General features: G+C 46.8%; 1 protein-coding gene across 4 annotated transcripts in view; it reads right to left on the bottom strand.

The window, feature by feature from the left end:
• Nucleotides 1-3,957: 3,957 nt before the first annotated feature.
• The window catches only part of DIS3L (DIS3 like exosome 3'-5' exoribonuclease), a 34,533-nt gene continuing 23,748 nt past the window's right edge, over nucleotides 3,958-14,742 (bottom strand). For 3 of the 4 annotated variants that reach the window (XM_029574737.1, XM_029574738.1, XM_029574740.1), the window contains 2 exons: nucleotides 11,182-11,356; nucleotides 3,959-5,202 (listed from right to left, as the gene is read on the bottom strand). In XM_029574737.1, coding sequence (XP_029430597.1) covers nucleotides 4,900-5,202; nucleotides 11,182-11,356 — 478 coding nt within the window. In that variant the 3' untranslated portion in view covers nucleotides 3,959-4,899. Of the gene's footprint in view, nucleotides 5,203-11,181; nucleotides 11,357-14,742 lie in introns of all 4 variants that reach the window. The other variant, XM_029574739.1, reaches the window with a different exon arrangement.

The following is a 14,742-nucleotide window of genomic DNA, read 5'->3' as shown; positions in this document are numbered from 1 at the left end:
ATTTATATTTTGCACTCATCTAGATTTGTTTCCAAAAAATTGTGGAGCAGTTTCAGCAGGACATTGTAGCAATGGAAAAACAGTATGAGGACAACTGACACCCAACGCTGCTTGCAGACTAGGGGTGGACACGGATGAGCCATTTACTGAATACAAGAGCCAGAGTGTAATTTCTGTTACGTTGTTGGAAGGGCTGTTAAGTGACATAACCAGGTCCTACGATTACGTGATAGCGTTTTTTTTTTTTGCTGAGCTCAGTGTGTCCCTACTAGTTGGAAAGCATGAGGGGTTGACTTAAGTCATGCTCAGGTATAATCAGTTGTCCACAGTTTGGCTTTTCTAGAGAGAGTGGCAGGCTGAGGTCAGCACGGCAGCTTTACTCCATCTCCCTCTGCTGGCAGGAATGCACAACCACTGCTACGGAGTGACCTGCCTTCCTTAGAAGAAAGGAAATTATCAGGGAAGTCATTTCTCCTTATGATTAAAACTATGCAATAGAGAGACATAAAATGTAAAACCTTCTATATCCTGGAAACAGTAGCCAAGCAGCTACTTTACTTGTTCTGTCTGAATTCAGCACATGGCCAATAAGAAATGGCACATTTTATCACTAACGGCTGATTTCTAAAAATGTGAATGGCACGGTTACATATCAGAACCTGAAATTCGAGTGAAACAGCTAAATTCCTCCTCATGACAACCACTCAACCCCTGCTCCTCCTCAAAATTACCAGAAATGAAACTGAACCAGGCTCAAGCTTATTTAACCATCACCATCCTGCTGCTACCCTCCCTCCTAACATGGGCCCCTGTTAGGCTCCAATGTTGAGCCCACAGATTTCTCAAACTTGCTCCAATCTCTTCCCTCCCATTCTTAGCTAAAAGATTAGAATAGCTCTCACTTCCTCAATAACTCCTCCTTCTTGGCTCAATATCTATTTGGGTTCAGGAGCTTTCCGACACTGTCCAGCATGCTTTCCTCTATATGAATAGGGTTAGGGATGGAAGCCACATTTAATCATATCCTCCAGCCATGGGGAGAGTCTGTCGCTGATTCCTGTCTGTCATGGGTTCACTTCCTCTCTTAGCAACTGTACGCAGCAAGTCCTAATTATCCCTACTGGGTCATCTCGGTATCCTCTCCTAAGTGGCATCCGCCCGTGAGCAGCAGTTTCTGCAGTTGGTGCTTACTCTTCTCTCTAGGCTTTATCGTACCGAAGATAAAAGTTTATTTTTCTGTGACGGCCTTATGGGCTGCAACTATTCACTTTGCTTCATTATGTTTATCAATTAGTACAACTTGCTTTTCTCACACTAAACTCTCATTTATAAAAAAAAAAACAAAAAATGAGATCATTGTCTTTCACTCTAACCCCAGTCACATTCACCTTTGATAACTAAGTATTAATCTCTCAAGTACAAAACTTGGGTGTCATCTTTGACTCTTTGTGCATGCAACAGCAGCTTAAATCAGTTTTTCAGTCTTCTTTTGTTAAGAACATGCCATACTGGCTCAGACCAAGGGTCCATCAAGCCCAGCATCCTGTTTCCAAAAGTGGCCAATCCAGGCTACAAGTACCTGGCAAGTACCCAAAAACTAAGTCTATTCCATGTAACCATTGCTAATGGCAGTGGCTATTCTCTAAGTGAACTTAATAGCAGGTAATGGACTTCTCCTCCAAGAACTTATCCAATCCTTTTTTAAACCCAGCTACACTAACTGCACTAACCACATCCTCTGGCAACAAATTCCAGAGTCTAATTGTGTGTTGAGTAAAAAAGAACTTTCTCCGATTAGTTTTAAATGTGCCCCATGCTAACTTCATGGAGTGCCTCCTAGTCTTTCTATTATCCGAAAGAGTAAATAACCGATTCACATCTACCCGTTCTAGACCTCTCATGATGTTAAACTAAGGCTTGACACCTCAGGTCCCTTCTACACCCAGTTGACTTAAGAACAGTTCTGGAAACAGATTCAGGACTAAACTATTGTAATTCATTATAGTACAGGCTCCCTCAGAATACCCTTAGGCCTTTACAATTAATTCAAACTGCTGCTGCTTGTATGCTTACGGCACCAACACCTATGAGCATATCTCACCCATACTACAAGCACATCACTGGTTGCCAAATTTATTGGCGTATACACTACAACTCAGCCATAATATACAATCTACTTAATTCCTTGGATCAGTTCAGCCCTCAGGCTCTAAACTCTGTGCTGAACCCTCAGATCCTCCAACCACTGCCTATTAGATGGTCTGTCTCCTTGACCTGCATGGTTGTCAATAACAGGAAAGGGCACTCTCCAGCACTCAGGCATGCTCTCCTCTTTCCTAAAAAGATACCAGAGCGTTTAAGAAGGCATTAGAAAACATCCACTGAAAGAGGCCTTCTCTGTCACTAGATAAGATGCAGCTTCTGTTTAAAAGACTGACCCATAGGTCACACCTGTATCCCCCATATTGCCTCCATCATAGTTTAATTTACCACATTAATACTGGTGATACTGACACTATTCAAATGTTGACAAACCTTTTTCTTATATTTTAGTTTCTTCTTATATTTACTGATGTTTTATCTATTAGCACTTATTAATCATTTTCCAGATAAAATTATTGCCCAAAGCAATGTAGAGTTAAATTATAAAACATTTTAAATTATAAAAATATAAAATTCCAAAACATTTACATCTTAGCCCTTTTCATAGAGCTAAAATCAGACTACCTCAACTGAGACAAATATAACGTAGATCTTATTTAATACATGTTAGTTATTTGTTGACATTAACCAAGTCTCTTTTTCTGAAATTTAGATAAGTTTGACTCATTCCTTATCTCCAAGGGCAAGCTCTTCCATACTGATATCTTATTTGATGATGTTTTATGTACTGTTTTATTTAAGTATGCTGCATATGTATTCTGGCCCAAACTTTGAAGGGTTGTAGGTAATAAATACTTTTAAATAAAAAAAAATTCACCAGGTGCTTCCAAGCACATAACTCTCTTTATTCTGTCATTTTAGTCTGTTCCTAATTTTTTCAATTGCAAAGCCCCTCTTTGAACAATACGATTATGCTAGGCGAAGCCTGGTGAAATTCAGAGAATGTTAGCCCTGTTTCTTTCTCTATCACTACTGGCTGGCACGGCTCCTGCCTCCACGGAATGAGGTGGCTGCGTTTTTCGGAGACATTCAGGCCCCTGCCTGTTAGCAGTTTCCAGTTTTGTGGCCGTTTTTCCAGGACCGAGCACCCTGATTACCGAACTTTGCAAAGAGCGGCCCTGGCTGCCATAGACGGGCACCTTCCAACAGCTAAGCATGAGTTACAGCTAGAAAGAGATGCCCATCAGTCCCGTCTGCCACAGCAGCTGCACAGCTAGCAGTGCTGAATACAGTGAAATGCCCCGACCCACACCTACATCCATAACAGAAAAGCTTGCAGGACATCGGCACAAGAATTCATGTAATAACTCCCCTCAGGTTTCTTGCTAAATTGATGTTTGCAGCACATTAGCTGCTTGAATAAAAGATTTTGCTGCTACTGATGGGTTCCCTCCCTCAATTGTTTACAATGAAATGTTTTTCTTTTTGCACTTGAGTAGTGTTACTGGGTTTCTACCTCATCGGCAGGTCTCGGCTTATCCTGTAGTTTTGGATCTGTGTCTTTTTTTTAAATGTGATTCTCAGTCCCTTTACCCTCCAGAAGGAGAGGTCATATCCCAGCAGTCCATATGTATTTCTGCACTACAACATTATTTACTACCATTACAGACTATAGCTTTTAAATGTGTATATATTTATTTTTTACTTTTTAATACAATTCCTGGGGTTATTGCCAGTTTGCTGCTTTGTCAATGATTTTCACTGTCGCTTTAAGTCCATTCACTTTTTACCATTGCAAAACCTAGAGCAAAAATTGTGAGGTTTTATAAGACAGCATTGATCTTCAGAAAGAGCACAGCCAGACTCTTAATAGTCAAAATATTTATTGAAAAATTCTTGGTCATAAAACTTTACACAACTGTACAACGAGGTTGGCACAGCAGCTGCCCAGTTTATTTCCTGAGCTTCATTTCTCTGCCCCAATTCCCAAAGGGAAAAGACAGCAAAGCTGGCCCTCAAAGCCAGGTCCTGCTGGAGGCGATTAGTTGTGCCCATACAAAGTTCCCTAACCACTGAAGTTAGAAAACGAAGCTTGCAGGGAAGTGGCAGAGCCCTTTTCAGATTAAGCAAAGCAGAAATAGCCTAATGGCTCCGTCTTTCTGCAAGAAAACCATGGAAACCCAGCTCTGGACTGACCCTGCAGTGCCTCCCTGACCGAGACACGCCGGTCACCACCAGACTGGGGAGAGAAGGTCTGGGCTGACCCTGCGGTGCCTCCCTGACTGAAACACGCCGGTCACCACCAGAATGGGGAGAGGAGGTCTGGGCTGACCCTGTGGTGCCTCCCTGACCGAAACACGCCGGTCACCACCAGAATGGGGAGAGGAGGTCTGGGCTGACCCTGTGGTGCCCTCCCTGACCAAAACACGCCGGTCACCACCAGGCTGGGAGAGGAGGTTCTTTATAAGCATTTAAAAAAATAATTAAAAATATTCTTAAAACTTTCTACAAAATCATGATAACTAAATCCAGGCAGCTGAACAAAGTCCTCCTAATCAGACGGGTAAGCAAATTTCTCCTTCAGCTCCCGGTCTGACTGACCTCTAACTTCTATTAAAAGCAAGATGGACAGTCTTTGCAGCGTCTGCTGCACTGCACCCTGCATAGTGCAAATAAAAGCTTTTTAGCTTTGCCACAAACTCTTGGACAACAAACATATATTTCTTTTCCCACTACTGATCCTGCAAACCAAAACTTGTTCAGTTCCGCAGCAACGCTTGCAGGCGTTTCACTCTCTCACGCAGCAGACACGTCCAGTAAGGCCATGGTCCTGACTTCCTCCAGCAGCTGGTACAGACTCTGGCCCCGGGTCTGGGAGTACTCCTGGTGGTACTCGTGCACGCCTCGCACGGAGGCCTCTGCCTGGGCCAGCTGCGCTTCTTCGACCGAGCGCGTCACTTCTCGCACCAGGTCTGCTCTCAGCAGCAGGGAACTCTGCTCCGAAAGCTCAGCCGGCGGGGCCTGGTATGGCCGGTTGCTGATAATCTCCAGCTGGATTCTGTCCGCATGGCAGCGGGAAAACTGTACAGAAATTCGAACCTGAGTGGGGAAATACAAGATTGCTACTAATAAATTGCTCACCATCATCCACAAAACCATCCATAACCCAAACCCCCCTTGATCTTCAAATCCCGCTTAGATTTTCCTCTGCACTCAGGCAGGCCAATCCACACCAGCGAGTTATGACTCCTACCAGCAGACATCAAGCGGCCCGAATTCTCCAGCTCCAGCAGAGGGTGGACATGCATAGCCCTTGTCAGACAGAAGAAACAGGTTTGACCTCCTGCGGTGAACCCAATCTGGGGCTCTCGTTCAGGTGAGCGTTTTAGCCTTTCAGAAAAGGAGGAACGGGGAGCGTGGCAGCGAAGGGTTCTGCACGCTTCCTCCGTGGCCACCAGTCCCGGTCATGATTCTAGCAGAGATCAGGTATTAAAATAAACCTCTATTTTCCCCCTCCCCACACCTCCATCCGATCTCCGGGGGCTGGAGCGGGGAGGCGACAGACGTGCTTCTGGGCTCCCGCACCACTGTTTACGTGTGTCAGCTGCGTGTGGAAAGGTAGGCCACCCCGACACGCTTAGCTTGCATCCGGGGTTTGTTTCCTGCATGCTGTAAGGCCATGGCCTGAATCGTGCACAATACTGCGGGCTGGTATTGCACGCGTACGGGCGAGGCAGTGGTCGCATGCGTGCATGCCTTAGTGAGTCGGCGGTGTTTTTTTTGCAGCACGCAGCAAGCCTCTGGTTAGGGGCCAGCGATTGAGAAGCATAAATGGCTCCAGCAGTTAGAGGGACCACGGGGTCTCCCGTACCACAGTGTGCCAAATGAGGGCAATACCGCCGCTCTCTCTTTGCCCAGTCCAACAGTAGCTGGCGCCTCTAGGGGGTTTGAACATGGATTCGGCTTCTGTGCAGGCATTCCCTCGACCGAGGCAGTCTGGTAAGGGAGGAGATGACGCACTGGTTAGTGACAGTCCCTTCCTTTTCCTCTGCTCTCCTAGGAGTTGCCGGAGAGTGCTGTGGTTGACCCCATGGAGCCAGAGTTGCATTTGGCAAACTTTGCTAGCGTGCATCCTTACGAAAGGAAAGCACCCCACATCTTCCTGTGGTGCCAGCAAGTCAGGCGAGTGCCCTACGGAGTGATTTAGAGGCTGTTTCCAGGAAAGATCTGATTTGACTTGAAGCCATACAAGTCTCTGCTCCATTTTCTTCCACAGGGTCGAGTTTATTAGTTCAGTCCTGAAATTGCCTGGACGGGAGTGGCACTACCAGAGTGCTGAGGAAGGTTTTTCATCCTGAAGTAAGGCGAGTGGTTTTTATGGCCACTCCTGGAACAAGTGCAGGAGTTGTTTAACCCTGCGTGGTATGCCCTGGTAAAAAATTTAAAAAAATGTAAGGGGGAGGGGAACGATATTTGGCAGGCCTGTAAACGTACAGGGAGCAGTTGGTGCCCTGGTGGGTGCGGTTACCGTGAGCCAACAGCCTGGTTGAAGTGGGGACGGCTCTGAAGGAGCCTTAGATGTACATAGAGGCTGTCCTCAGTGTATTTATCAATAGCTTTCTGCTGCTGTGGGTTGGTTTGAGAAGACTTATGATCTACTCAGTTCTGTGCTGGAACCCGAAGCTGCGTTTCTAGCAGATGTGAGCTGTGACCCGGTGAGTCCAGTTGCTAGAGGATTAGCTTCTGTCACTGCAGCCAGCTGCCTTCAAAGGCTGTGGAACTGGTTAGCAGATATAATTTCTAAGCTGAATTTGACAAAGCTGCCCTGTGAGGGTTTCCTCTCTCTGGTTCGGTTCTGAGTGGAGAGGATGGAAAATAAAGGGGATGATTCAAGATTTCGCGTTTGCCGGAGTGATAGAGCATGGCTCTTTTGCGGCGAGGAGCCATGCCAGAGACTCCCACCGTGTTTGCACCTCTTCAGAGGTCGCGTCCCATCGATGGTTTGCGGCCCGTTTGATCAAAGAGCCAAATACGGATGCCGCTTCAGAGGCCAAAACGTCTCCGAGCTCGCAAAGAGCTGTCCCTCTCCAGGTTCTGAGAGGGGCAGTGAAAAGAAGGCTAACAGACCTTAGGGCCCTATCCCCATTTATTTATTCATGTCCAAAAGGAAAGAGGGCTGAACGGGTTCAAGCAGCCTGTGCACGAAGTATACCTTGCGCTCAGTCATTGTGACAAGGCAGAAAGAGGACCTTCTCCTGTCTTTCACTCTGATGGACGCATATCTATATACCCAGCTACAACAGCAACATCGCTGGTGTCAAGCTGGACTATGTGGCCTGGCTACAGCGCTCAGGATCTTCTCTAAAACCTGACAGATAGTAGCAGCATCTCTGCACAAGTCAGGTATTTTGATCCATACATATCTAGTCGGCTGGATGATTTGCACCAAGCTTGCGGTTGTCGGTTACGGGGCATTTTGCAGAGTGATCTGCCTTCTTCTTGAGCTGGGCTGCATAGTAGGTTTACAAATACAGTCTGCGATTAAACAGGCTTAGGCTACTTCAAGGTGAGATTCAATACAGTGCAAGGTGAAACCTGCCAGAGCATCTTATCAGACTGTAGACTTGAGATTGGCCATTCATTCCACGACGTGGAGTTCTTGCTGGATCTCGGTGTCGATAAACCACATTGGAGGTTGTTCCTTGGACAAGGGCATTTGTGTGTCCACTTTGCCACACCCAGCTGGCACCACGAGACTTTGCAGTCTCAGTGAGCTATCCTGGCCAATGGTAGTGAGCATGCAGTTGCTGGGGTGCTTGCTAAGGGAACTACTCCCTTGGAGGTCTTGGAATGGTAGGTGCTCCCAATGGGGGCGAGCCTCCTAGCCTGAGAGGCTCCCTACCAAATGTTGACAGCGTATGGTCTGTGGACTGCTGAGATTTGACAGGGGATCACTAATTGATTGGAAACTCATCCAGGTCACCTGACATTTATGGTTTGTGAAGCAGATGATTGGATGAGCAGTGAAGGTGATGTCACTCAAGGCCACCACAGTTGCCTATATAAGCTTTTGAGGCCAGGTGTCTGTAAAAACAGATGCTTTCCTGAAATATCCAAGCAATAGCAACCTCACTAATTGTTAGGTCAGCAGATGTGATTTTAATTAGAGAATTTGAGGTGGCAGAGGTCATTTTTCCACTCAGTCTCGATGGGCCTGGAGGTATCTGGCTCTGATGGTGTGTTCCTTCCACACAATGATGCCATAGTTTTATAGTCATGACCACGTTCTAGGGGCATTGGGAACTGATGCTCTCATTCATTAGTGAGCGGTGGAGTATGGGCTCTCTCCCTGGTCAATGTTCAACAGGGTAATACAGAGGATGTCAAGTCATCCCGGGACTGTAGGCCTTAAAGTGACTTGGTTGGCCACAGTGATAGTCTTTCGGTTACTGATAGACAGTCCTATAGGATGGCCATTTCCAAGGATCTTCGACAACAGGGACTGATTTTATTTGAAAGTCCGGGGTACTCCAGTCTTACATTAGGCCCTTTAGCTTGGTTGTGGTCCGGCAGCGATACTATGCTGCTTCGAGCTAAGCATTTTTCCATATCTCTACCTTGTATCCGAGCTTGGAGAATGTTAGAAAGTTGATGCGGGGTGAGAGATTATCACCCTTTGAGAGTGGATATTCCGCTAATCCTGGGTTTTCTGTAAGAAGGCTTAGTCAGAGTTTGGTTCAAAAATTCCTGGCAGCATTGGCTGGTTATAGAGATTGTATTGATGGTAGACCTTGTTCTCCAGAGGTTTCTCGTCTTTTGAAGGGGTTCAATATCTATGTCTGTCTTGGAGTTGCCGATGCTACCTTGGGCTCTCGGCCTGTTTTGTTTTTTTTTGGGCAGGCTCCATTTTCAGTAGCTGGATGGTTTTACCTTGAAGGTGATTTTCTGGGTCGCTACACATTCAGCATGGTTTTTTGTCTCTTGAAATGAGCCTCTTCTACGAACGTCTCCAGGGATGGTGCTGATTAGGACTTTTCCGAAAGTAGAATCTATTTCCCTGCTGACGCTGGTCAGGAGAAGAAAAGAGCAGGAATAGGGAATTATGTGCCTTGGATACGAAATGACATTGTTGCAGTACCTGAGGGTAGCCCGTTATGGGCAAAATACTGCTTTATTGTTTGATCTCCATAGTGGAGATAGACATGGAGAACCGGCATTGTGGGTTGCAGAGGTCCATTGAGTTAAAGAGATTATCACGGCAGCCTATGTAGGTGCAGAGATACTACTGCCTAGGCAAATCAGGCAGTCTCGGCGGTGGCGACTTGACTATGATCTCATTCCAAGAACTGTCAGACAGCAACGTGCTCCTCCTTGCATGCTTTCTCCAAGCATCACCGCTTGGATGTTGAAGCGCAAGAGGATGCGGCCTTTGCGAGGGTGGCAGCCTCCCACCCATTTTGGGAGTAGCTTTGGTACTCTTGAAACTGGTGTGGATTGGCCTGCCTGAGGGCAGAAGGAGAAATTACTTCTTACTTGATAATTTCTTTTCCTCTGAGGAAGGCAGGCCAATCCACAATCCCACCCTGAGCTGCCTACTTATGGTTTTGTTTTCAGTTCGTCCTTCAGGGACGATGCAGGTTGTTACATAAGACTTGCCCTACTGGGTCAGACTAAAAGGTCCATCAAGCCCAGTGTCCTGTGTCCAACAGTGGCCAATCCAGGTCACAAGTACCTGGCAGGATCCCAAGGGGTAGATAAGGTTCCAAGTTGCTTATCCTAGATATAAGCAGTGGATTTCTGCAACTTTACCTCAATAATGGTTAATGGACTTTTCCTCCAGGAACTTGTGCAAACCTTTTTTAAATGTAGCTACATTAATAGCTTTCACCACATCCTCTGGCAATGAACTGCAGAGCTTAGTTATGCATGGAGTAAAACAATATTTTCTATTATTTTAGATATATATCCCAGTAACTTCATTGAGTGTCCCCTGGTCTCTATATTTTCCAAAAGAGTAAAAAACTGATTAACGTTGACTCGCTCCTTCTTCCTGGTTATGGGTTGGTTGAAGGACTGGTAAATGAGAGCCAGTCTGTTAGTGGTGGCAATTAATATTTTACTTGGGCTCAGTGCTTCTGAGTTTGGTGGAAGAAATGAGGCCGGGGTATATCTAGGGTGACGTCGGCTTTGAAATCTGACTCTGTCTCCCATCTGCTAGCAGAGGAGCACATAACCCACTGGTCCTGAGCCCAGCTGGCTACATACTAGGAAATGAGTCGTTGACTGTTAAAAGTCATGTGCAAGGTATAATCAGTTATCCAGAGTTTGCTTATCTAGAGATCCTGGCAGGTTGATGTTGGGGCAGGGCTATAGGTCAGTGACATCAGCAAATCAGTTGTCTCCATCTCCCTCTGCTGGTAGAGTACACAACTACCAGTGTGGATTGGCCAACCTTCCTTAGAGGAAAAGAAATTAGCAGTAAGTAGTATTTTCTCCTTCTTACACACATTTACATTGTTAGGGTGAATAAGGCATGCCCTCTTTTTTTGCCTCAGTTTTTCTTTTTTTGTACACTATTTCTTTACTAACAGATATCACATACTGAATGCAATAATCATCAGAAAAGCCAACAAAAAAAAAAATTGTCAATATCAGCACATCCCACTACCATCATCTGAAATCTGCAGACTTTTGTATCCAAAACCCTCCCATTTCCCTATTACTCCCTCCCCCATCCTCCCAATTGATGTATGTCCACATCACTGGGCTCAATATCAAGCAGATTTTAGTGTCCAGCACAAAGGTGCGCTTGTGTTGTTTCTAAGCATCTTTTCCCCGTTCCTTTTTTAAACGTCTGTGCTGTATTCATACTTTACACATAGCATCCAGGCATTCGGAAGGGGATCCCCAATTTTACTTTAAACTCACTGTATCTGCTCTGGAATGAGAGGAAAGCAGGATTCTGAGGATTTCTTTGTAAGCTGATGACTGCATTACTTAAAGCCACAAGCGTGCGTTTGCTGCCGCGTTAGTAGTTCTGACCCTTAAGGGACAGGCAGGAGACGGAGTCAGACTTACTGTCACGTGGTCAAAGAGCGTGAAGGAGGTAGAGCTGCCGTCTGTGGTGCTGGAGACTATCCTGTTTTGGAAGCGCTGCAGCGACCCGGGTTTCCACTCGCAGCGGCCGTCGGGCAGGCACGTGATCACCGCACCCTCTTTGTTCCTCAGGTACGCCGCGCCCTTAATTCCAAACCTGTATTGGGGCGCAAGAGTAAGAAGACAACGCTGGCTTGTTCAAGGACTGGAAATAACCAGTCATCGCCTCAACTGCGTAGCCACACGAAGCGGCTCGTCATTCCCTTCAGCACGATGCATTAGCAGTAAATATGAGCTTGAGATCCTACTCAACGTGGCCTGACTCCCATCGTGCTATCACCCATTTGGAGGCACTATCAGCCAGCCCTACAACTCAAGCAGTGTTCAATTGTCCACGAGCAGTCTGGGAGGGGAATATTAAAAACCAAAGTGTAAAACATGGGGAAAAGGACCCCAAAAATTCATGCCACCTTCACTATTCGCATGGTGGAGAGCTCCTCATTGCTGCATAAAATCTAAAAATTTTCAAAATCTTCCCTGCTTGTATGGTGAATAACACTGTCACTGCTCTATTATAAAAAAAAGGAAAATTCGGTTCTCTGCTACTTTCGTTCCTGTACCACCACAGATCATGGGGTTTGCCTCCCTTCCAGCAGATGGAGACAGAGAAAGTTTTGTTGACGCTGCCACTTAACCTCTTGTGCGAACTGCAGCTCCTCAGTATTGCACTGTATCAAAGCTTAAGAACCAAACTCCCAAATAACAGAAAACTTAACTTCAGTTCTTCTTCTTGCATTATACACAACTAAAAAAAATAGACTGAGCGGATGACTCTCCTCCTCCACAGATCGGGCGGGTTCTGGACTGATCTGTCGTACTACAGGAACAAATGTTAGTAGGCTAGAACCAATTTTCCTTTCCCTGTACGTACCCGGATCAGTCCAGACTCCTGGGATGTACCAAAGCTTCCCTACCTTGGGTGGGACCTGGAGAGTCCTGCTCGCAGAACACTCTCACTGAAGGATGGATGACCTGTATCACCCACATCCAGATAATGCCTCACGAAGGTATGCAACGACTTCCAAGTCGCCACCCTGCAAATCTCCTGCAGAGAAACTAACTGGGCCTCCGCCCATGAAGCAGCTTGAGAGCTCGTCGAATGAGCACACAACTCCTCTGGTACTGGTCGACCCCTGCACGTGTAAGCCGACCGAAAAGCTTCCTTCAGCCATCACACAATGGTAGCCTTCGAAGCCTGAAGACCTCTACTCGGACCACCCAAGAGAACAAAAAGATGGTCCAACCTTTGAAAATCATTAGTCACCTTCAGGTACTGCACCACCACCCTGTGGATATCCAACAACCTAAGCTCCTTTGAGTGAGGAGCTGAAGCATCCACCTCTAGAAAAGCTGAAAGCTCCACCATCTGATCCACATGAAAAGTGGAAACGACCTTCGGTAAAAAAGAAGGCACTGTCCGCAGGGAAAACCCCCCTAGTCAGAAATCCTTAAAAAAGGATCATGGCAAGACAAGGCCTGTAACTCAGAAACTCTTCTAGCTGAACAAATGGCCACCAGAAAAACTGCCTTAAGCATCAAATCCTTAAGAGTCGCCCTTCTGAGAGCTTCAAAGGGCGCCCCACACAAACCATTAAGGACAAGATTAAGACTCCAGGATGGACAGACCTTCCGCACACCGCGCAAAAACCGCAAGCTATCGGGATGAGCTAACAAAGCAGCACTGTCAAGCTTGCCCTGAAAAGAACCTAAGGCAGCCACCTGAACCTTAAGAGAGCTTAGCACCAAACCCTTGCCTAAACCCTCCTGCAAGGACAAGATATCCACCACAGTTGCTTCCATAGGATGCACACCATGAGCATCACACCAGGTCTCAAAAACCTTCCAGACCCTGATATACAAGAGAGAAGTAGACTTTCTTCTAGCCTGCAAGAGTGTCATCACCATCGCCTCGGGATAGCCCTTGCGCCTCAAACGCCTCCTTTCAAAAGCCAGGCTGCTAGACAAAAGCAAATGTGACCAAATCGAATCGGCCCATCCATGGCTAGATCAACCAGATTCGCAAACCACGGACAACATGGCCATTCTGGAGCCACCAAGACCATCTTTCCTTGATGTTTCTCTGACGCAAGACCTTCCCCACCAGAGGCCAAGGAGGAAACACAAAGCAGTACTCCCTGCGGTTAGGGCAGCACCAGAGTATTCACAACTTCAGCTGAAAAACTGAAACGCTTTGGCATTCTGACGAGACGCCATCAGATCGACATGAGGATCTCCCCATCTTTCCCAAACAAGCTGCGTCACTACCTCAGTCAGCTCCCATTCTCCGGGATCCAACATTTTGCGACTCAGAAAATCCACCTGCACGTTTTCTACGCCTATGTGTGAGGCCAATATGTGCTCCAGATGTTGCTCCACACATTGGACTAACTCCTGAGCCTCTTGGGCCACTGCCCTGACCATTGATATAAGCTACCGGCATGGCATGGTTGGACAGCACCCGCACTGAGTGACCATGAATCAAAGGTAGAAACACCTGTAGAGCTAACCGCACCGCCCTGATCTCCAAGCAATTGATCGACCAGGACAACTCTTGACTGTTCCAGAGACCTTGATTGGACTGGTGCTGACAAACAGTACCCAAACCAGAAAGATTGGCATCCATAATACGCACTACCCAATCAGGAACTTCCAATAGCACTCCACACAGTAAATTGGAGCCCAGCAGCCACCACGACAGATTGTCTCAAGCTGCGCCCTTGAGAGATAGAGGAAGAAAAAACTGCTCTGAGCGTGGACCCCAGTGCGCCAAAAGAGCCTCCTGCAAAGGTTTCATATGTGCAAACGCCCACAGGACCAGTTCTAGGGCAGAGACCTTTGAACCCAGAACCTACAAATAATCCCACACCCTGGGAACTGGCAAGGACAGCAAATGCAGATTCTGGGCCCGCTCCTCCGTCACGAACACCTTGCCCTGTTTCGTATTGAACTGGGCACCTAGATACTAGAGGGACTGAGAAGGGACCAAGTGACTTTTTGCCAGGTTTACTACCCAGCCAAGCTTTCTGCACTGACTGTTCTCAGAGAGCCTCGGACCTTGCCCTGATCAGGCAGTTGTCCAGATAAGGATGTATCAAAATACCTTCCTGACGCGACAAGGCTGCCACCACTACCATCACCTTGGTGAAAGGGTGAGGTGCCTTGGCCAAGCCAAAACGAAGAGCCTGAAACTGAAAATGCTAACCAAGAACCGCAAAAATCTGATGCTCCCGGTGAATGGGGATATGTATAAAGGCCTCAGTTAGAACCAACGAGGCCAGAAACTCGCCTGCGCAAACCCCTGCAATCACGGATTTTAGGGTCTCCATGTAAAACCGCGGGACCCCAAGGACTGCATTCACCTTCTTTAAAGATGAGAATTGGCCGGAAAGAGCCCTCTTTCTTTGCTTTCATTGCTTGCCCTGAGGTACGGGAACTACTACCCCTAACTGCTGTAGTAGGTGTAGAGTTTCCTGCACCGCGAGC

The sequence above is a fragment of the Rhinatrema bivittatum genome, chromosome 13, assembly GCF_901001135.1.
Source record: "Rhinatrema bivittatum chromosome 13, aRhiBiv1.1, whole genome shotgun sequence".
Lineage (NCBI taxonomy): Eukaryota > Metazoa > Chordata > Amphibia > Gymnophiona > Rhinatrematidae > Rhinatrema > Rhinatrema bivittatum.
Note: the sequence above shows the minus strand (reverse complement) of the source record. Positions and strands in the feature narration are given on the sequence as shown.